We start from the raw sequence: 22,955 nt of genomic DNA, 5'->3' as shown, positions 1-22,955 counted from the left end.
AAGTTCTTAAGCATTTAGTCCTTCCAACCTTGCCAGGCAGATCACGGGTTCTTCCTCCTGTGGGGAAGAAGTGGGTGGGCAGAGGGAAAGCTGGGCCTCACTCCTATTTTTCCCTCCCGGGGCACAGGGGTGGGAGGTCTTTCTCCTCTGTGGAAAATGTACACAGAGGGGACTAGCCATGTCCCTGACCCCTGCCACATTCACCGCCAGCCCACTAGCGCTGGGTGGACAAGAGCAGGTGATGGAGAAGGAGGGGGAGCTCACAGCCCCGAGGAGGGAAGCATCTGGTGACCTGGAAGATTTTACGGACTCGATGAAGTGGGAGCTGGGCTGATGGAGGGCTTGGATCTCAGCAGACAGGAGAGAGAGCATTTGAGGCAGAGGGGCCAGGCCATCAAGCAAGCACGGAGTGTCTCTGCGGACGGCAGAAAGGTTCCCGTTGGTGGAAGCATGGGGCACCAGGAGCAACAGCTAGGAATTAGTCAGGAAATTCTGTAAGTCATGGGAGTTCCTGACTGCCAGCCCACTGGGAGCAAATTATCTAAACAGAATGTGGCATGATTAGGGCAGATCACTGCCTGGTGGTGGGGTAGAGATAGATAGCCTGGGTAGGGGAGAGGTTTGGGGGGCATAGGGAGTAGGGCACAGTCCACAGCAAATGTGGGAGAGATTTATTGAATTACAATGCCCCCTTTGGGCAGGGGATGTATTATTATTATAATTATTATTGCCCACCGGGTGCTGAGGGAGAGCAGATGTGCGGCGCCAGAAGGACAGCTCTGCTCCCCAGGTCCAGGAGGTATTTGCTGGCTGCCGGAGATGCAGCGCAGGAACTGGACTCTTGAGCCTGGAGAGGGAAAGACTTGGGGGGTGGGGTGAGGTAGCGTCACTTTCTTCACCTTGGCTGGCCTGGCCGGTGGCAGAGAAAGCCACAGTACACATCTGGGTCCAAACCAGAGTTACCTAGAGGAAGAAGCAGCCACCTCTAGAAGGGGGAACTTTCCTATTAACAGATGCAAGCAGGCCAGGCCAGCCACTGAGGAGGCAGATGGGAGGCCTTTAAAGTCCCTCTGAGTTCTGGGATTCTGGGATTCTTTCATCTCCGACACCATCAGCCAAGGAAATGATGATGATGATGATGGTGGTGGTGACAGAAGTCTCCATCCATTGAGCGACTATAATGAGCCTAGTTCCTTTAAAAAAAATTTTGGTGGGTGCCTGGGTAGCTCAGTCATTAAGCGTCTGCCTTTGGCTCAGGTCATGATCCCGGGGTCCTGGGATCGAGCCCCGCATCGGGCTCCCTGCTCAGCGGGAAGCCTGCTTCTCCCTCTGCCCCACCCCTGCTCGTGCTCTCTCTCAGATAAGTAAATAAAGTCTTTTAAAAAACTTTTTTTTAGGTAACATACAGTGTAATATTAGCTTCAGGTGTAGAATTTAGTAAGTCAACACTTCCGTACAACACCCGGTGCTCATCACAAGTGCCCTCCTTAACCCCCATCACCTGTTTCACCCACCCCCCCCCCCAGCCACCTCCCTTCTGATAACCAAAGCCTAGTTCTTTCAATACTTTATCTTTAATGTGCAGTCCACCTAAGAGGAAACTGAGGCTCGCACAAGTGAAGTGGTCTGCCCAAGGTAAACGGCAGAGCCAGGGATTGAACCCACGTCTATATGATTCCCAAACCTACATTTTGTCTAGTACACCTTGGAAGGCATACTAGGTGTACTTACTTAAAAACGACCCCCCTGCCCGGGGGGTATATATGCGTATCCAATATGCACGTGCTCCTCTCCAGATGAAGGCCTGATCTGTCGCTGTGGCGTTGTGCAGACAGGGTGCCCAGGTCTTGCCGCCAGGTCACAGCCTGGGGCGGGAGGAGACCAGACAGGCACGGTCCGCTCCACTTCAGAACAAGGCGATTTGAAGTGTGCAGATCTAACTGTCGCTAGCGCACCTGGGGCGGGAGGCCCGATAGGGACGGCACTGTGGGCCAGAGACTTGAGGGGCGGTTCAGGGCTCCCCAGAAGGGCCTTGTGCGGGCGCTGGGGCAGTCCAGCGAGGGCGTGCTCTTGCACGGAGTGTGAAGGCTGTGGCTTCTAGGTGGAGACCATCGGGGATGCCTACATGGTGGCCTCGGGGCTGCCCCGGCGCAATGGGAGCCGGCACGCGGCTGAGATGGCCAACGTGGCCCTGGACATCCTCAGCTCTCTGAGGGGCTTCCGGATGAAGCATGCGCCCGACGTGCCCATTTACATCCGCGCTGGCCTGCACTCAGGTACAAACTGGGGGCCGTGGGGGCGACGGGCCAGACCGACTTGGGCTGGGGCAACCCCAATGGTGTGCTTCTGGCATTCTGAGATTCTAAAGCTCTACGATAGAAAATTTGACATTCCTCTTTTTCTTCTATTATTTGAAGGTTCTGAGATATTATAAGTCAAAGAATCTGTGATGCTCAGTTTCATTCATATATATACATACACGCACATGTTTTGTCTCAGCCTCTGTCAGAATCATCTGAGGCCATGCCGAGGAGCTGATAGTCTGATGGAAGAGGCAGGACAGAGACCTTCTGTGGTTATGCCAACAATGAAATGTTGCTGGGATGAGTCTAGGAGAGACCGAGGGGTCTCTAATACATGCTCCTCAGGGCCCCACCCCTTCCTCCCTCCATGGTTTCCCCTGCAGGATAAAATCCAAATTCCTGGCCCCTCCACAGCCTCCCAGGCCCTTGCTATTCCGTCCAACCTCATCTCCCATCACGTCCCCCCTTGCCACTCCAACCACGCTCAGCTGCTTGCCGCTTCCCCCAGACAGGTGGGCTCTCTGCCTCTGGGCTCCTGCCATTCCCTGCCCACTCATTCTCTCATCCTCCAAGACACAGCTCATGTAGCACCTCCTCCAGAAAATCCTCTGGGCTGGGTCAGACCCCCATCTCTGGGCTGGCACAGCTCTGATGCTTCCATCTGACAACACTGATCACAGCTTACATGCCCCCCCACCACGAGGCTGGGAGCTCCCCAAGAGCAAACACTGGCTCTGATTTATCTGTGCCCCCCCACCCCCGGCCCAGAGCCTGGCACAGGTATCATCTCTTCTCTGGGTACTGCTGGAGACTCCATATAGCTTCATCTTCACCCCCAGCTGGAGCCCAGGAGGTGGGGTAGAGACAGCAGGGGTGCGGGCGGCATGGGGAAGGGCAAGACTGCCATGGGAACCTCTCTTGGGTCCAGGACCCCCTGGAACTCACTGGGCACATCTGAGTTTCAGGGCCCTGCGTGGCGGGGGTCGTCGGTCTCACCATGCCCAGGTACTGCCTCTTCGGCGATACTGTTAACACTGCATCCCGGATGGAGTCCACAGGGCTGCGTGAGTGTCTTATATTTCTATCTTGCCTGGGTGAGGACTCTCAATGACCCCGGCAAGCTGGCTATTTGAAATAGTGCTTAGTAACCAAACCACCACCTGGTGGCAGTGTACCTTAGTTGTCAGTAAAACAACTACATGGAGATGATGTATGTCACTGGTTCTTCTAACTTTCCATGGGGCTTTTGTGATGATCTCATGGGAGAAGACAATGACTTGAGAGGCAGGAGGCCTGGGTCCTAGCCCTGTCTGCCACTGGCTTGCTTGGTGTCCTCGAGCAAAATACTCTTCCTCTAGTCCTTGGTTTCCACATCTTTATGACGAGGAGACCCCTCTCAATTTTTTAATGCCATTTTAGGCCCTTGCTGGCAGCAGAGGCCACTCTGATGGCTTGGTTAGAGCAGGTGTAAAAGTTGGAGTCCTAGGACCTCTGCTTCTGGCTACGGAAGTCGTGTGTTCCCTAATGTTGCTTGGTACGTATCCTACATGACTAGATGTACTGGCCCTAGTGGGGAGTCTTGCTCTTAAAAGAAAAATAACAGCTTATCTGCTCTGACTCAGCCTTCATAGACTTCCCTATAAATGAAAATTATGTTCCTACGTGTTCTGACTTCATCTTGAGTTCCTCTGAACACTCAATCTATGGAATCTGCTTTTCCTCGAGGCCTCTATTTTAGTGACCAAGTCTACCAGAGGGACAGGAAGGTCAGGTGAAGGGTGTTGTAGGAATCAGAATTGTGTGCATTACTGGCTGGCACTGGGGCTGTTACAGGTCTTAATGATATTACTAAACACCAGGTATGCTGCCCCCAGGTGGTGACTTGATTGCTACATTTCTTGTCAGCATACAGAATTCACGTCAGCAGAAGCACAGTCCAGACACTGCTCAGCCTGGACGAAGGCTACAGAATTGACATCAGAGGCCAGACAGAGCTAAAGGTAGGGGAAGTTTCTTTCCTGGAATTGATGGAAAAATCCCCCCCCTCCAAATCCAGTTTCTGTGGGCAGCTGGAGAGATTCTTACTCATTTGACTGATAGAGAAGGAAATACTCTGTCTGTAGTCGAGGATGGACCTGATCACCTGTCCTCATCATTCCCCAAATTCTAAAAATAACACTTCTTCCTGGGAACCACTCCCTCATTGACTCCTCATAGGAAGAAGGGCCAGAGTCGAGAAGTTACTTCTACTGATGACATACCTGGGCAGTAGGCTGGTGCCCAACATTAACATATTTATTGCCACAGCAATCATGAAAGAAGGCTCAATGTCCCCATTTTATAGTTGAGGAAATGAAATTAGGCAAAGTGATTCATTCAAAGTCACATTAGCTTGTATCCCAGATCTGATGTCTCCAAAGCCTGTGCTTTCTCCATAACATTGTCGGGTTCCTACTCATCCCTCAGAACCCTAGAGCAGATCTCACCTCTCACGGAAGCCTGCCCTGACCCAGGAACACCCATCTTTTTTTTTTTTTTTTTTTTAAGATTTTATTTATTTATTTGACAGAGACACAGCGAGAGAGGGAACACAAGCAGGGGGAGTGGGAGAGGGAGAAGCAGGCTTCCCTCTGAGCAGGGAGCCCGATGCAGGGCTCGATCCCAGGACCCCGGGAGCATGACCCGAGCCGAAGGCAGACGCTTAACGACTGAGCCCCCCAGGTGCCCCTGGGAACACCCATCTTCTCTTTCCCCAGTGGTAGCTACCATACCTTCTCTGTGCACCCACCCCTCCCACGACCTCCTTCTGCTGCTGCAGGGGTGACACTGGGTGATACCTGCCCATGAGCACCTCTGCATTCTTTTTTGAAATGTTAACATTCGATAAAGGTAATGGTTCAGTGTTCCCGTGAGTGAGGGACTTTTCTTCCTACCGCACTTCCTCTCATTCCCCCCATTCCTCAGGTACAGACAGGCCTGGTGGTAAGACCGGAGCAGCCCAGACATTTAAAGGCCCAGAACTGTGACCAGGCCCTAGAGATTGTGTGCTCGGTGGAACTCACCTCATTACACTGTGAAATGCCAGAGCAGGAGGGTACAGGTCAGAGAGGGGCAGCACCTTGTCCACTCACACAGCCTGTGAGCACTGGCATATGTGGAAGCCTTTACTATGGAGGTTACGGGAGAGTGAGCCGGAATAAGTCTTGTTTGGGGGAGTAGGCACGAGATGTCCTGAGGAACAGAGGATTCTGATGCCAGAGGGGAATGCAGAGAGGGGGTGGGGAGGACAGCACACCAACCACAGTTCTTCAGGACGGCCTGGGGGCTCCACAGGGCAATACCCATCCGTGGCCGAATCCATAGGCCAGCCAGCCCTGGCCCCAGTGACCCTAATGCCCCCTCTACTCCTAAGTTCCAGGCAGCCGTACCCCCATCCCAGGCAATGGGGTCCTTCGACAGTTTGGGAAAATCACAGATCATAGCATCTTGGGATCTTAGCATTCCAGATCTGCTGGTCATAGAATTCACGATTTATTATTCAGTTACTTCTCTAAGAGATAAATATTAATGCATGTAATCCTCACAGCAACTCATGAGGTACTGAGGAACAGAGAGGTGAAGTAAGCTGGCCAAAGTCACACAGCTAGCCAGGGATGGAGCCAGGATTTGGACCCAAACAGTCTGGCTCCTGGCTCCAGGCTGCTCTGCACGGAGCTGTTCGGAACTGTGCCCTTTCCTCCCGCCTTGCTCTCTGCCTGAGAAGCTGTGCTCAATCCCCTTTCCTCTCTCCTCCAGGGGAAGGGCATAGAGGAGACCTACTGGCTGGTGGGGAAGGCAGGCTTCCCTGGGTCCCTCCCCACACCTCTGGACATCAAACCTGGGTGAGTAAGAGGAATTTCCCCCAAAGCTCAGCCTTTTTTGTTTGAAGTTTGGTTTGTTCTTTTTCTGATTATAAGATTATCACCTGCCCAATGTGGAAAACTTGGAAAAGACACAATTCTTTAGCGATTAAATAGTCACCTCTTCCCACTGTTGAGAGACAGCCTTTGCTGACGCGTTGGTTGTGGATGCGGTCACGCTGCCTGGCTGGTCTCTCATTCTGATCTGTGCTCTCCATTCGGATCAGAGCACTTCGGAAACACACATCCCTCGCGACAGCATCCGGATCGCAACACGGGGCTGCGCCGCGGGGAGCGCCACCTGGCTCCTGGTGCTGCGCACGCGCAGTCTGCCCACTCTGAGCCGGGTCCCGGTGATGCGCTGGTAAAAAGTGACTGGGCGTTTGTCCCCGTTCAGACTCTTTCTGCAAATGAGGAATTTATAGATTAAAGGACACGCACATGTCAGGGGCCAAATGAGGCAGATCCTCAGAGAGCTTGTGCCTGCCTGGCACTTAGGCTCTTCCCTTTGTCCTCCGTCCTGTGTGACCCTGTGTCCTTCCCTGAGGGCAATAAGGGAGGGGTGGCGGGGGAGCTGTTTTACTGCGACGTGTTCTTCTCGGGCAGGAGCCAGTCCACAGAGGGCCCAGGGCAGGGCGGCCGGGTGCTGCCAATGGCTGAAAATGACAGTTTCCTAGAAATGAGAAGGTCCTGGGGCCCACGGGCCCACTGCAGGTGTGGGGGCTGAGCCCCACTAGGGTTTTCTGTCATCAGAACTTCCGACTGGCTCCCCTCAACTCTTCCAGGACGGCCCCGCACCCAAGACTGCCCCCACCTCTCAAAGACAAGAAGTGTGTGGGACGCCCAGCACTGAAGCAGCCCAAGGGGCCCGGCTAGCGGGGCCGGGGCTACGGGCGGGGAGCTGCTCACGGAGGCCGTTTCCTCTGCACCTGCTGTCAGGGTGCCCCAAGGCCATCTCGAGTGTCCTCCCCTTGACACAGAGCAGGGTCCAGCACAGCAGGGCAGGGGTGGGGGCGGGTGGGCCCACACTGGTGTGCCCACCAGGGTGCAGGACACACAGGGGCACCCTTTTTATAAGGCCACCCCAGCCTCGTGGGTGCAGAAGCAGCTTCTGCTCACAGAAAGGCCTCCATGCAGCCCAGGGTCCTTCCACTTCGCAGACAGTGTCTGTGTGGACAGTTTGCTGGGCAGCAGCGTGGGGTGAGGAATGCCGTGTGCCACAGCACCCTGGCTCACCCATCCGCAGGAGAACAGCTGTGGCCCTTCGTGTCCTTTCCTTGTCCATCAAGGTGCTCTGCTCCAGCCCGCCTCTCTTGGGTATTACAGAGCAGGCCTCCTCCGCCCTACAGCCTTCCAGGTCCCGCCCCCGCCGGGAGCCGCACTTCTCAGAAGGCCTGTCTGCTGATGGTGACCTCACTTCCTCACCCACCACTCCCTGCCCAGCCCCCGCAGTCTGACTTTCACCCCCACGCGCCCAGAAGACTCTGTGAAGGTCACCGGTGACCTCCATCCGTGTCACTAGATCTGCGGGCCAGTTTTACGTTTTCAACCTGACCCACAGCTCGGCAGCATTTCCCCTTTGCCCTCCCTCTTCCCAGAAATATGCCCCAGGCCTCCCAGCTGGGCTCCTTCCTCTCCAACTCACCCTCCTCAGGCTCCCCGCCAGCCAGCCCCGTGCCTCTCCCAGACCCTGAAATGCAGGGGTTCCCTTCCCACCCAGACGCTGCTGACATCTATCAAGGGCCTCAGCCTGACCCCTCCTCCGGAGCTCTGGGCTGTGGAGCGCTCGCTGTCCCTCAACAGATCCTTTTGGGAGCCCCACCTGGCAGCCTGGCCCGCCTCCAGAGCTCTCGCCTCGTGGGTGGCCTCGCAATCCTCCGTCTGAAAGGTGGAGGATGCTGTCCTGGAGTCCCCGGGGCTCTGCCTCCACCACACCCCCACCTGAGGGCTCCACCTGAGCACCTGTCTCCTGCCCGGGGCAGGGGCGGCTCACCACTCCCCCATCCACTGTGCCTCTCCACCCACCACCTGGCAGCCTGAGCGATGTCTTTTTTTTTTTCTTTAAAGATTTTATGTATTTATTTGACAGAGAGAGACAGAGAGAGAGGGAACACAAGCAGGGGGAGTGGGAGAGGGAGAAGCAGGCCGCCACGGAGCAGGGAGCCCAATGTGGGGCTCGATCCCAGGACCCTGGGAGCATGACGTGAGCCGAAGGCAGACGGTTAACGACTGAGCCACCCAGGCGCCCCTCGAGCAAGGTCTTAAGTACAACACGAACAGGATCCAAAGGAAAGTCCCCCGGTTAATACCCTCTGGGTCTCCCTACTGCTCTGAGGCTCAAGACCAACCTCTTTCCTGCTACCCTGGAGGCCCGCTCCTCTGGGCCTGGGCCTGCCCCTGGCCTGGGCTCTCTGGCCACCTTCCACTGCACACCACCTGCTCGGGACCTCCTTGCTGTTACCTTAATACACCCTGAACGTCTTTCTAACTCAGGGCCTTTGCACCTCTATCCCAGTGCCTTGGCCCGTTCCCTTGCTATCCTGCAGGCCTCAGCTCTGACGCCGCTCATTCAGCAGGCAGGCGGTTCAGATGTCACGCGCTAAAGGAAACCCTGCTGTCACCTCCTTCCCATCTCCCAGTATTGCACCCCCATAGCACTTGCCGCTTCCTGACACTTCTTTTTGATTCCTTTATGGAACTTTCCCCTGCTTACATAAGCTCCAGGAGATCTGGCCTGCGGCGGATGCACCGCAGGGCTTTCAGTGCCAGGAGCCCAGGGAAGGGGAGCTCTGAAGCTCCTGCTGGCTCCCATCAGGCCCTGGCCCACCCCAACCTAGGAGCGGGAATAGCAGGTCTGGCAACCATTTGTCATCCTGAGCTCGTCAGCTGATGACTTTTCCACTCCCCAATGGAAACTTTAGAAAGTGCTAGAAACGTTTTCATCTTCTTGGCTCAGGGAGGGAAGGGAGCTGAGATGAGTCCCAGGGAGTTCCACCTGACTTGGGAGCGTCCCAGGCCTTCGGGCAGGCGGGGGAGAATCGGCTCAGACCTAGCACGGAGACACACGGGACCCACAAACATAAGTGTGCCTACACGTGTGCACACCCACATTACATCCGTCGTAGGCATCAGATACACGCACACATGGAAATGCCACCACATGCCCTCTTCGTGCTTGGAGATGAGATCACAGACAGACCAACAGACACACACACACACACACACACACACACACACGGAATCTCTGCAGGAAGGGCTTAGGGGGACTTGGCTTGGAGTTGTCTGTAAGGCAGTTACCAAATTTTTACTTGAACTATATGCTCTAACATGAATTTTTTTTTATTTTTTTTATTTTTTTATTTTTTTTATTGTTATGTTAATCCCCATACATTACATCATTAGTTTTAGATATACTAACATGAATTTTTTTTTAAAGTCAAGTTTTCTAAAGATGCTTTTATCCTCACTTGCTGTATTTGCCATACCTGCAGAAGTTATTTATCTTTATCTATTTGGGGGTGTTTGGGGAAGCTGGTGAAGATCAGGGGAAGGGGACACAAGGCCCCCTCCCATGTCTTGGTGTAGCCACAACAGAAGGGCCCGCAGAAGTGCCTTCCTTCTCATGTCACAGAAACACTGCAGAATGGTCCCTTGTCTTCCCTCTATCCCTGCCAACCAGGCTCAAAAGTGTCCCCTGCCAGGTTGATGTGAGGCCCTGGCTGTCACCCAGAGCCTTGTTCTCTTCTCCACGCAAAGGTCATAACCCTAACCTACCCTCCTCCAGGCACATAAGGGAAGCAAGTAAGAAAATGAAAGTGTGTGCAGGGTGGGGGTCCAAGGTCCCTATCCCAGATATGCCTGGTACCCCAAGAGTCACAGAGCCCCTCAACCCATGACATTCTGGCTTCCTAGCAACCATCTGGAGCAGGGGATGGGGCCAGCTCCCCACCTCCTGGGAGGCTGCTGGACACGAAGCTCCACATGCACACGAGTCTACAACACTTCCCCTCTCTGAGCCTGGTCTGAGGATGCCCATGGCAGGTTTGCTGCGGGGAGCAGGAGAAGCCCAAGAAGCAGAGGGGCTCTTTGTAAGCATTTGGGGGCTCAAAATGCCCACCCCTGTTCTTCTGGGTGGTGGTCTTATTATTCTTGTTTCTCCTTTTCCCCTAGGGATCCCTGGCAGGACCTCATCAACCAAGAAATCAGGGTGGCATTTGCCAAAGCGCGCCAGAGCATGGCCAGGCCCGGGAGCTCGGGGAAGGCCTTCACTGGGCCCTGAGAAGGGGGACAGAGTGGAGCAGGGGCCTGTGCCAGCCCCGAAAGTCTCGTGCCTAGATATTCCCAAACCCTCTCCTTGCTCCAGTCCCCACAAAGAATTCCCTTGCTGAGCAACCTGGCAGCCAACAGGGTACTCATTACTAAGTGCCCTAGAGCGATATTAATTGATGCATTCCAGTATGAATCCTGTGGGTAAACTTGCCGCTTGACACAAAAACAATAAAAATAGAAATATTCCCTCCCTTTCACGCGGTGCTTTGTTCCTGACAAATGGTTTGGACTCTGAGAGCTTGTTATCATAGAGCTTATTATTCCTCACATCCAGAACACTCTTCCCACTGTATAGCTCAAGCGCCTGGCCCAGAGGCAAGTGGCACAGCTGTCACAGGGAAAAGCACGACGGGGACCAGGAGCTAGAGCCAGGCAGACGAGGGCCCCCGACTTAGAGGGACTACCTCCTGACGTCACCTCACGTCTCCGAGACTGTTTGTCATTTCTAAAATGGGTGTTGACGAGGCCCATGTAAGCCCTGTTCCTGAAACACTGTAAGTATGCGGCCTCCTTCCCTAACCAGCCTCACCGTCTGGGTATCTGTGAGCACTGTGCGGGGAGTCCAGGTCGCGGGCTCCCAGAATCTCAGGGGAAGGAAGGGTAGTGGAGTGATAATTCCTTAGTTCTTAGGAAAATGAGACTTCTGTCTTACCGAAAAAAAAAAAAAAAAGCAAACAAATCCACAACCCACTCATTAAATTGGCTTCTGACATCAAAGAGTGCTCACCAAAGCCCCCGGGCTGATTTCAGAGCAGGCAGACAGAAGCAGGTGGAATTCATTTCCCTGACTAAGGGCAGAGGGCCAGGGGCCAGGGGGCAGGTTCAGCCCTAAACAAACTTGTCCTTCTTCAAAAGACCCCTTGGGAAACAGAGCTGGCACTACATGGAACTGGGGGTCGTTAGAAAAATGTTCCGCTGGGGGGTGCGCTCGCAGAAGCTAGGCTGCGTGTGTGTGTATGCGTGCGTGCGTGTGCGTGCGTGCGCGTGTGTATGCGTGTGCGTGTGTATGCGTGCGTGCATATGCGTGTGTGTGCATGTATGCGTGCGTGTGTGCGTGTGCATGTGTGTATGCGTGCGCGCGCGTGTGCATGTGTGTATGCGTGCGTGTGTACGTGTGTGCGCGCGTGTGTGCGTGCGTGTGTGCGTGCGTGTGCGCGTGTGTGTGCGCGTGCGTGCGTGCGAGTGTGTGCGTGTGTGTGTGTACGCGCGCCTGCACTGGGGCATGAGAGAGGAAATGTGAGAGGCTCACGGATGATGTGTATACGGAGCCACGAACAGCTGTGTGGTGGAAAGTGCTAGACTCAGCTTTGGGGGACGCCACTGCCGTTCCTGACCTTGCATGACTTTGGGCCTAACCTTTTTACTCCCGAGTTTCTGGAAATGCAGAACGGGGCCGGTCGCCCTCAGCTCCCTTGTGAGAGAGCTCTGCGGACACAGCACACGCGGCTGAGCGGGGGACCCTACCTGCAGAGGTGTGGAGGAGCGAGGAGCCGCACGCGCCCAGGAGTGGGACACGCCACGGCTTTGCGTGTGCCCACATCTGTGACTGTGGTGTAGCCAAGGGGGTGGCGGGGACAGCAGCGTGGCCCTGGTTCCTCCACTGAACTCTGTTCTGCTTGTGGATTTTCTCTCCTCATCTGTAGAAGGGATGTGGGTGACTTCGAGGTCCCTCTGGGCGTGAGGCTTTGTGCACAGTGAGTCTCGGTGAGCACCCGTGGAGGAAATGGAGACCAGGGTGGTGGGCAGACCCAGGAGACCAGAAGTCCAAGCAAGAGCCAGCTTTCCAGTGGCATCCCAGGCCCCAGGCTCTCGGTGCTCTGGGCTCCTCACCGTACAGCAGGGACCAGGCCCCTGCCCTGCCTGCCTTACGGGGCTGCCGTTGGGTCAAAGGTGGCAATAGCTGTGAACACACGCCGTCACCTGGGGCGCACCCGTGTGTGAACAGCCCTGCGTGGCTCTGTGTACGTTATGTGGATGTCGGGGGTGAAAGAGTGCCGAGTAGGCGAGTGATGCGTCTACACGCGTGTGCTCGTCTGTGAACGTGTGCGTGTTGTCAGGGCGCGCAGATGTGCATTTATGCAGACACACGTGTGCATTTGTACATCTGTGGGCCTCGGGGTCTGCACACGTACTGCTTTAGCTGTGTATGTCATGCGTCCACGTGCGTGTGCGTCTGGGAGCAACGCCAGATCTCCATATATTCGTGCATTGAGGGCGTGTGTCCAAGTGCACGCCGTGTCCGTGTGCGGGTTGGTGACAGACTGTGCCTGGATCCAGCCATGGGTCTCCTTGCTCTCGGGCCCTCCGGAATGGTGGTGTGGGGAGAGCAGGCCTCGTCCTTCCGGCCACCCTCTGAGCTGCGCATGTTGAGAAGGGCTGAGGCAGCTCTATTCTCAGAGGTCCGACTCAGACCCTCCAGGGCAGAACCTGGGGACTCCAGGAGGCAACTCGGTCTCCAAGGCTGACACACTGCATATGAATAGATGCCCCCCCCCCCGGGGTTACTCGCCTTTCCCCAACCTTCCCTCATCAGCTGGGGACGCCATTGCTGAGGACGAAGGCCAGCGCCCGCCTTACTCCTGGATTGTGCCTCCGCCCCGGGGCTGGGCTCGTTTCCTCCATGCTGGGAGACATTAAGGCTTACCTGTTGCCCACGTACCACTACCAGCCCTGTGCCTGGAGCTTCCATGTGCATTGTCTCAACCACAACATTCACCAAGACAGAAGTTAATTGCCCATTTTCTGGATGAGGAGACAGAGGCTCAGAGGGGTGAAGTGATTGTCCATGCCTCTGTCTTCTGATAGGAGGTGGTTACACAGGGTGACAAAGGCCCAGAGAAATAGCAGTGGTCCCTGGAAAGCTCGAGAGGGGGCAGCCGCAGGGGGCACCCAGCTTTTCTGTGAATGGCGGGTGAGGACAGAACCTTCCTGCTGAGGCTGAGGAGGCTTTGAGGAGCTCACACTCCTCTCATGAGGAGCCAGCTTGGCATTTGCATGGGGCTTCCTTGCATCTGCCCTGGTAGAACCCCAGAGATGGGGCCCCAAGTCATGATTTTCATGGTGAGTCAGTGCTAGCTGGTCCCTGTGAAGTCCTCCACCTTTGCCATTAGCCTGGTGCCATCCTCCTGTCCCTTGGTTGGTTTCCAGCAACAGAACATTCTTGGCATCTCTAAGGAGTGGAGTACTCACGATGGCAGACAGAACCACAGGGCTCCAGAAGGTCATTGCTGGGCCTGGTGATCTGGAAGCATTTGGTGTATGGTTCTTCAGGCAGGCACAGTTTAGGACGGACTCCCTGGGAAAGCCAAATGCTCTAGGCTGGCCTTCTTCTACTCACGCTGGCTTCACACCATCTGCCCCCTTCCACTCAACGTTCTGGTCATGACAGACTGCTCTTCCCCAAGCCCCGAATGATGCCACATCTTAGTCTTGCTGTTTTCTCTACCTACACGTCTTTATCCTTTTTTCCAGATTTGGCAGACTCCCAAACATCATTCAAAGCCCACCTAGAAACTATCTCTTCCTGAAACCCTTTCTCAAACCGCCCCCTATATGGAATCAGTAATTGCATGCCTGACCCTCACTGGATGGCAGGAGCTGTATCTAGGTCATTCCTTTAGCCCAATGCCCAGGAGGAGGTGTGCAGTGGGAAACTGAATGGATGAACTAACTAAAGAACTAGCTAGCCCAGAGTCTTCCAGCAAACAGTCTCCCCTCTGCAATGCCAGTTCCTGAGCTCTCCTGCCTAGTTTCTCCTCTGCTCTTCTCTGTGTTGGGCTTGCTTAGTCAAATGCTTAGCTGGGACCCTGCACGCCAGGTATGGGCAGTGTGTCAGCCCATGGCTTCCCTTGGCTGCCCTGTCTCTCCTCACCACCACCCCTCCTGCGGCTATGGATGCTCTCACCTCCACCCCTGCACTAGCGTGGGTAGTCTTCCCTAGCCCCTTGCTTCCCACCCCTTCTGGGCAACTCCTCCTCACCTTCCACACCTCTGTTCCCCTGCTGCCTCCTCCAGGAAGCCTTCCCTGAAATCCTTACTTCACCCCTGCATACTGCAGGAGGGGCACCTCCTCTGGCCCCCAGTCCCCCAGTCCCCCAGTCCCCCTGTCCCGCCCTGTCCCTGCAGACTGGGGGCTTCCTAATGGCAGGGCTGGGTCTAAGCCCTCTTTCTGTGACCCCAGTAGGAGAAGAACTATAATAGGGCAGGGGAGGTAGAGGAGGCCACCATGGTGGCAGGTGAACCTCACTTTAAGGAAATCCACCTGCACGAAGATCCAGGTTTGCTCAAAGACTGTTTGAACTGAGTCTACGCTCTTCTAGGGGGGTGAAGTGACGTAGAGCAGGACGAAAGGGCCACACGTTACTGAACATGTGGTGTGTGTGTTGTGTCAGAGAGCTGGTCTTGTAGCCCTAGGCAGGGGGTGTCATCATCCCCACTGCCACTGTGTTCACCTGGGGCTGCGGGACGTCAAAGCCTGGGCTCTTTCCGGAGGGTCAGCCATGCCCCTCTCGTCCCAGCTCCAGCCCTGCACTCGCATAAGCCATTCCTGCTGGGAGCTTCAGTCTCCCTACTGGGATGTGGACAGGGTGGACTGAATCTTCAAGGTCCCTTTCCAGTTTCAGGGTGTCCTTGAGACTCTTCAGAAGTCCACTAGGGGGCAGGCAAGCTGTTCCAGAGAGAAGCAGGAGCCCCTCGGGCCACCCCAGGATTCCCTGCCCCTCCCCAGCCCCAGGCTCCAGGGGCTGACTGTCCAGCCAGAAAAGGAGGTGGGGCCCCACCTCACAGAGGAGTCCTGCTGGGGGCTCTCTCTGATGAGTGAGGAACAGTGAGAGGACAGCAGGTCTCAGTGTCCTTTCCCCATCTAAAAAGCCTGGTCCAAGTTGGCTTAGTCAGAGTTTTGTCCAGTCTCCAGACATTTGCACTCCTATTGAATAACACCTAGGTGACATTCACATGGCCCCCCATACCTTCCCCTGGGAGGCAGGTGTAGTGGTGCCCATGCATGGGCAGGAGAATGAAGCTCTTGTTGGCAGTTCTCTTCCATTGCTGACTTAGATCTCCTTCTGGGCTCCAGGCCCAACATCTGGCTGCCTGCTGGGCATCACCCCAGTAAGGCACAGATCACCTGACTGTGCTCTGCCTGGTCACCTGGTCAGAAGCAGGAGTGATCACCCTCCCTCCCCTGTCGTTCCCATGGCTCTCTCCCCAACCCCCATCCCCACCATCAATCCCCAAGTCTGTCCCACCCACTACACCGGCCTCTGCCTTTGTCCAGACTCCACTATTGAGGTACTCGGTGATGGCATCGACCTCCGGGCCACTCTCCTGCCTCCATTCCCTATTGGCCCACGCCATTCCCAGTCTACCTGCAGCATGGACCTTGCCATGTCACCTTCCTACATAGCATGTTCCCACTGCTGATGGCCAGAGCTCTTTACCAGGGAGCTCCTGCCAATGGATCCTTCCCACTCACTCCTCTGGCGCCCAGCCCTTTCCTTGCCTAGCCCCACCTTGTCCTCTCAAATTGCTCAGACCCTCAGTTTCAACCTAGAGGATTGCTATTATGAGGCATTCTTATTAGTAGTTTTAATAACCTCCTAATATCTGGACTCAGTGGCCTGGAGGCTAGGTGACCGTGGTGTCCAAATCCCAAATCCTAGCTTGAGGAACATCACAATATCCACTTGGCCCATCTCCCAATTGTCATCAGGTGCATGGCCCTGATGGGAAAAGATAGGCTGTGGGGGCAGTCTGTGTTTTCCCTCTGTGTCCACCTGGAGCCCACAAGCAGCACTTTGACTTAGCCCTAAAACCAGACCCAACTTCCCAGTGCATCGTGAGAAGTGGAGAGTTTGCTGGAGATCTCCCGGGAGCCAGAGAAGAGATCACATCACTGCGTCATACAGTTGGGCTTCGTGGACCCCTCCCAGCCCCTCAGGTCTCCCTCCAGCCCCCTCCCTCTCAGAGCCACCGCCCCTCCTTTCCCCCATGCCCCCCTTGCCTCCCAAGCACCTTATGGTCCCAAAGCAACCAGCACCCAGCCTCCGCATCCTGCTTCATTGGTAGCTACCCGAAGAGCAATTATAAAATTGATCAAAGGCCTAGGAGCCTTTTAAAGGGCCGAATCAGGCTCACCTGCCTGTGGGGAGCCCACAGGAGGGTCTTCATTCCACTGAAAAGAAGGAACCGATATGGACGGAATACCTGGGCTTTAAGCCTCACCATGATCATGCCAGGTAGACATTATTCTCCCCTTATTTTCGATGAAGCTCTTGAGACTCAGTCCCAGGTTACCCAGGAAGCCAACGGCAGAGCCAGACCTCGACTCCAAAGCCCCCACTGCGTGCGCCATCCTACCTGCCTTGTTGGCCACGGCTACAGACTACATGGAAAAAGCTGACGTGGCCACAGTGACGGCCTCAACCGCCAGTGACAGGGTGGGACCAGCCAAAGGAAATGGGGTGAGCTCTGGGGTGAGGTCCAGAGGAGCAGGAAGGTGAGGCTGGGCCCCGGGTGAAGCCAAGACCAGCAGCCAGGTGTCCGGATGGCGGATGGAGATGCTGAGTGGGCAGACATCGGAGTGTGTTGCGGACAGAGGTCAAAGTCTGTGTCTGCAGTGTAGTGGGGCGGCGGGAGAACGAAATAGCGAGGGCGCCAATGGACTCTGGCCATCCAGAAGCCTTTGCGGGGCCTTCCAGGCACTGGGCAAGATGTCTTCAAGGCAGGCAACCCTAGGGAGGATGGTTCTCTGGCGACTCTAAACATAGAGTGGGACAGAGACAGAGGGGGGAGGTGGCGGTGGGAAGATCAGGAGAGAGTGGGGGGCAGGGAGAGCGGGAGTGTGGCAGAGATCACTGAGCACAGTTGGGCGACAGCAGGAAAGGAGCCTCTGGAGGATGTATGTGGGTGCGTGATACGGAATCTGGTCCCTGTGAGTAGTGAAAGAGACAGGAAAATGGGAAATGTGACATGGGCTTGGACCCCCAGGGCCATCAAAGTGTTTTAAGCTGGGAGTGACCTGGTCAAATCTGTGTTTTGGAGAGACTCCATCTGGCCGCCACGTGGAGGATGAATGGCTGGATGGATGAACAGGAAAGGGAGACCCCGGGGCAGGAAGGTCTCCTGGAGGGAGGGCGAGGAGAGAAACAAGCCAGGCCGAAGGCAGAGGGAGACCCAGGAGCTTCCACATTTAAAGAGTAGATGGAGGAGGAGGAGGAGGAAGAAGAGGAGGGGCCAGAGAAGGGTCCGGGAGGAGGTACTAGAGAGGTGACATTGGAGCCAGGACAGGGCGTCACAGGGTGGCTGCCAAGGGGAGAGGGCGATTCGGGAAGGAGGGAGTGGGCAGCTGTGAAGCAGCCAAGTGACCAAGGGACCGAGGGAGCTGGCGATGAGCTGGTTGGACTGAGGAGGCTGGAGACAAGTGGAGGAAGAAGGGAGACATGTGGGGGGGGGGCAAGGGGGGGATGGATACAGCAAGGGCAGGTCTCGCCTGGAGACAAAAGGACGGGGCAGTAGCTGGAGGGGACGTGGGTCAGCCTGGGAGGGGTTTGGGAAATAGGGGAGTGTCCACACTGAGGGGAGAGGCTGCAGGGAGAGGGGCTGCCCAGGTCTCCTGAGAGATGGCCTCTGCCAGCGGGAAGCAGAGCCCGGCCCCCAGGACGCCAGGTGGGCCCTGATGCAAGCAGCGGGGAGGGCGGTTTCAGGGGTCTGGATCAGGCCTCAAACCCAGGTCTCCTGCCGCCAGCATACAGAGGAGAGGGAGAGCAAGCAGGCAGAAGTCACACAGCCCAGAAGAGGCCAGAGAACAGCAGTCTGTAAGGCTGAATACCCATTCCCAAGCTTCCAGACCTAGTGAGAGGGGCTGGCTTTTTGGGGACAGGGCAAGGCAGCCAGTGCTTAGGAGACAGGATCCAGCCCTCTGCCTCCTGCAGCCCCAGCCCGGCTTCTAAGCTCCCAGCCTCCTGAGCTCCCAGCACCCCACTGGGATGAAGCACAGGCTCCCTGGGAGGCCACAGCCGTCTGTCAAGCTGTGTCCTTTCCCTTCTTCCCTTTCACACCCCAGGAAATCGGCCACTCGACTCGCGTATGACCCACTTTGGAGAAAATCGGAGTCACAAGCAATGTGAGCTCACAGCCTAGTTCCCATACGCATGTGCACGTGTGCGCTGGGTCTGGGAGCCTGGGGATTTTAAGTCTTTGCCGCGTATATGGGATAGGAGTGTGTTTGTGGGCAATGTATGTGGTGCGTTTGGACTGGTGTTTGCAGAGGAGATATATATATACTGTGTGCTCATCATGTATGCTCAAGGCGGATGTTTGGGCTGCGTGTTCCCTGCGTAGAGTTAACGCAAGAGCTGAATTGTGAGGGGGTGTGTATCTGTGTGTTGTGACCATGTGACTTTCGAGGCTGTCTCTCTGGAATGTTTCCAACGTCTGTGGGCAGTATGTACCTGTGGGTAATGTTTGTGTAAGGGTGACGCGTGTTGTTTTCATGAGTCGGGGCCCTGTGTGTCCTGTATGGTCTGTGAGGGGATATACGAAGGCCGTGGGGGGGCGGGGCGTATGCTTTTGCAGGTGCGCTGTGTCTATGGGGGGAGCCTGTGGGTGTGAGGGGATGTCACAGGGGAAGGCGGGACAGCCCAACACTGCAGAGAGGGCCAGAGTTCTGGCTTCCTCGCTGCCATCTCTGGGCTGTGTGACATGAGCTAGTACTGCCCCCCTCCAGCCTCAGATTTCCCTCAAAGTCCAGTACTTGAGGTATTCTAGAAAGGCCTTCTGGTCATGAGGAAGGCAGTGTGAGTAGGACAGGAAGGGGTCACAGTGGCCTGTGCCAAAGAAGATGGTCCCAGTAAGAGCTGGCTGTGCCCAGCCCTCTGCCCCCTGGCCCATGCTCCAGAGGCCCCACCTGTCCCCCTGCAGAGTGGGAACGCTGCCCACTCTCATTGCCCCTGGGGGCAGCCACAGATACACGTTAGACAGGCCCCCTCCCCACACCTTCCAAGCACAGCCAGGGCAAACTTCACAAATCACTTCACTCCTTCCCCGAACGAAACCAGCATGAAGAAGATAGAACTGCTGCCAAAGGAAAAAAAAAAAAGCAAACAATAACCAGCCAGAAATCACAAGCAGTGCCATCGACTGGATGAATGCCACGGGCAGGCAGGCACCAACACAAAGGAGCTCACTCTTCAAACAGCCCTAGTTGTCCATCACTGCTCCACTTCACAGAGACGGAATGTGTTCAGAGAGGTGAGGCCACCGGCCCAAAGTCACACAGCAGCGGGCAGCACACCGGGTGTGGGCGCCCTCTGCTATCTGGGCTGCTTCTCTCCCTCAGCTTTGCCCTCCTCAGGACACTCCTCCTCCCACCCAAGAGGGCAGAAAATACAACGTTACACACAAGGGGCACTGTGGTAAATTTAAAGAGGTTTAGAACAAGTGCTCTTTCGGCTAAATAATGTTCCAACCAGTGACAACACGTTAGAGAGTTAAATGGGTCGGGGATGGAGCCCTGCCGCCTGGACTCATCCGTACTGGCTGTGCAAGCTTGAGTTAATCACTTAACCTCTCTGGGTTTCCTCGTATATCATCTATATAAAATGGAGGAAATGACAGTAATAATAACAACAATAATAATAATAATACAATAATATTTACCTCACTGGGTGTTGTAGGATTAAACGGGTTACAACACGAAAGCTGCCTGGGCCAGCCCATCCCCTTCCCAGCTCGAAAGTATACACACGCCTCACGCTGGTCTCAGAATTTCACTCATGGTGAGAAAGACTCATAATCCTGGTAGCCATAGCTTCCCATTCCCTGCCTTCACCTGGGCAGCTCCGTGAGGAGGGGCTGTGGTCACCTCCGTCTCACAGAGGATGAAGGCCGCCCCTCACCCTCACAGGTGCGGTGCTTCTCCACGGGCGGCCTGCCGACGGGCAGCACCAGCGCCACCGGGGGTTTGCACAAGCTGAAGCTTCTGGGCCCCACCTGGGACCTACTGAACCAGAGCCTCAAGGGTACCCGGCAGTCTGTTTTATCAAGCCCTCCGGGATTCTGATCGTCTGCACAATTTGAGAGGAGCTAGGCGAGGCCTCTGAAGAGCCTGTGCCGTGAGCCCCGGAGTACCTCATGTGGGGCAAGTCAAAGAAAGTAGGGTGGGGGAGGGGAATCACCGCCTCAGCACCCTCTTGGGGCCTTGAGTCTGCTCTTTTTCTTGGAGTGGAAGTAGAAGAGGCGAGCAGGATTCTCTGAAACTTCAGGAGGTGATCTTTATCTGTGGGGGTCACCTGAGTACGTGCGAGCCAGTTTCTGGAAGCTTGGGGCTTTGACCCCCTTCCCAGGGGAAGACAGGAGCCCAGAGCCTGCTGGGAGCTCAGCACAGCGGGAACCTGACTTTCGGAAGGGACCTCCAGGGAAACCCTGGATGCAGGGTACGCCCACCATGGGATGCCTTCCCTGGGCCACAGCCCTTCCCCTCACGGGAGCCGGGCCTTGTCTGAGGAGCCCAGGGCCCACCTCAGCCCTGGGCCCACTGCACCTATAGCACTTGGGTCCCTCTACCTCAGCCGCTCCCAGTCATTGTCTCCTATCACTGGGTGCTTTATCTGCCAACAACAGGTCCCTTCAGTCAACCGGAGAGTCACAGCCTCTCAGGTGAGGAAGACGACATCAGTAATCATATTGACCCAACAACCCCTACTCCACTCGGCTTTCCACAGTATCATCTCAACACCTCAACGGTGAGGTGGCAGAATGAGAAACTGAGACTACCAGGAGAGAATGACTTGCCCGCGGTGGGCCAGCTCGGCCGCCCGGCCTCTACCTAACGCTGTCCTCAGGGGCACTCATGTGCCTGCTGTCTCCCCCTGGGCTTCGCTCTTGGACGTGACTCCTTACGACATCGTGGACTATAACCCAAGCCCATACCAATAACTCTGGATCAGCAAAGATTACATGGGGTTCAACCTTCAAATGGTTAAAATGGAAGAGAAAGTTATGTGGCTCAAAGGGACAAACCTTCAAGTTCCCAGCAGCCTGGGTGCTGCAGAGACCTGTGGTTTCACGGTCCACGGCGCAGCCCAGTCAAGCTCTGGAGACGCTTCTGATCCTGCCTGCGTGCTTCGCCCAGTCTCGACTTTTCTCATCTACCATCCCCCCTCTCCCCTGGGGCCTCCCGGAGCCTGCAGACTCCTCAGAACCAGTTCTCGATGACCAGGCTCAGAGCCCGGAGCCTCCCGTGTGGCTGAGGAGGGGTACACAGGGCCTCGCCTTCCCCTGCATTGGTCTCTCGTAGTGCTCGGGCCCCCACTGAGAACAGAAAACTTACCAAGCTAGTCCCTGGCCATGCGTGAGGGCCTTGGAGTCTGAGGACTGAGATGGAAATGGTTGCTGTGCCCTTTTCTGTCGTGTGACTATGGGCAAGTCACTCCATCCCTCTGAGTCTCGATCTTTCTTTTGTGAGAGGAGGGCAACAACAGTCCCCACCTCATCGGATGGCCGTGAGGAGGAGAGAGTTCCAGTGTAGTACCTAGCACCGGGCCTGGTCTTGCAAGCCCTCATTACTCCCATTTAACACATCAGCTATTTCTCAGAGCAAGGGACACACCTCTTGCCCCTTTATAAGTGCTTATTTCCCAAGCACCCAACCTGGGCTTTTGGCTCACAAACTCCCTACAGCTGACGTCCGGCAACATTTGCTTTCCTCTCCTAACGTGACTCCAGGACTTGGCCCACAGCTGGCACGGTCTGAACCCAGTTGCCCTAGGAAGCAAAGGGGGGGTTGGCGGTAAAAGAACTGGGGAACCCAGGGTTCTGCCCCAGAAGGCAGGGCCCCAGGAGGGGCTGATAAGGGACTTCCTGACTCCCAGGGGCCCACAGAGGCGCTAGGCAGGGGCAGGGAGTGAGGACGGCCATGTCCTTGCACTGAGATCTGGCCTGGGAGTACAGAGACCGGGGTTCAATTCCTGACTCCAAAGCTGTGTGACTCAGGCCAGTTACTTAACCTCGCTGAACCTGTTGCCTAGTCAGTAATTGATAATAAAGACACCTAACTGAAAGGCTCTTTGTGGTTGTTTTTATCCTGATTTGCCACATGAGATGAAAGACTGGCCCACAGTGGGGGTTCAGCAAAGAGCAGTGGAAACCAAATTGAGGGCCCAAGGTGCCATGGTCCTTTCCACTTTAGTTTTACAGTTACATGGGGACAGCAAGGCTCAGGGGTTTAGAGACTTGCCCAAGGTCACACAGGATGTGCACATCACTGCCTTCCTGGGCCATCCTGTGTGGTCTCAGGGGCCACTCACTCTTACTTGAGACTTTTGGGTTTCATCTTGGTCTGAGGTAAAGCCCTCCCAGGGAGCCTTGAGCCCAACTTGGTGCCTGAGAGGGTCTTCTCAGTTAAAGGTGGTAGTCCTAAGGACAC

At 55.6% G+C, this 22,955-nt stretch overlaps 1 protein-coding gene across 1 annotated transcript in view; it reads left to right on the top strand.

Moving 5' to 3' along the window:
- LOC118529855 (guanylate cyclase D-like) overlaps nucleotides 1-10,677 on the top strand; it is a 39,649-nt gene extending 28,972 nt beyond the window's left edge. Inside the window, exons 15-19 of the mRNA XM_036082858.2 lie at nucleotides 2,102-2,276; nucleotides 3,269-3,367; nucleotides 4,209-4,303; nucleotides 6,099-6,184; nucleotides 10,373-10,677. Coding sequence (XP_035938751.2) covers nucleotides 2,102-2,276; nucleotides 3,269-3,367; nucleotides 4,209-4,303; nucleotides 6,099-6,184; nucleotides 10,373-10,481 — 564 coding nt within the window. The 3' untranslated portion in view covers nucleotides 10,482-10,677. The remainder of the gene's footprint in view (nucleotides 1-2,101; nucleotides 2,277-3,268; nucleotides 3,368-4,208; nucleotides 4,304-6,098; nucleotides 6,185-10,372) is intronic.
- The last annotated feature ends 12,278 nt before the right edge of the window (nucleotides 10,678-22,955 follow it).

The sequence above is a fragment of the Halichoerus grypus genome, chromosome 11 (genome assembly GCF_964656455.1).
Source record: "Halichoerus grypus chromosome 11, mHalGry1.hap1.1, whole genome shotgun sequence".
Lineage (NCBI taxonomy): Eukaryota > Metazoa > Chordata > Mammalia > Carnivora > Phocidae > Halichoerus > Halichoerus grypus.
The sequence above is the reverse complement of the archived record's forward strand: the minus strand, read 5'-3'. Positions and strand labels throughout refer to the sequence as shown.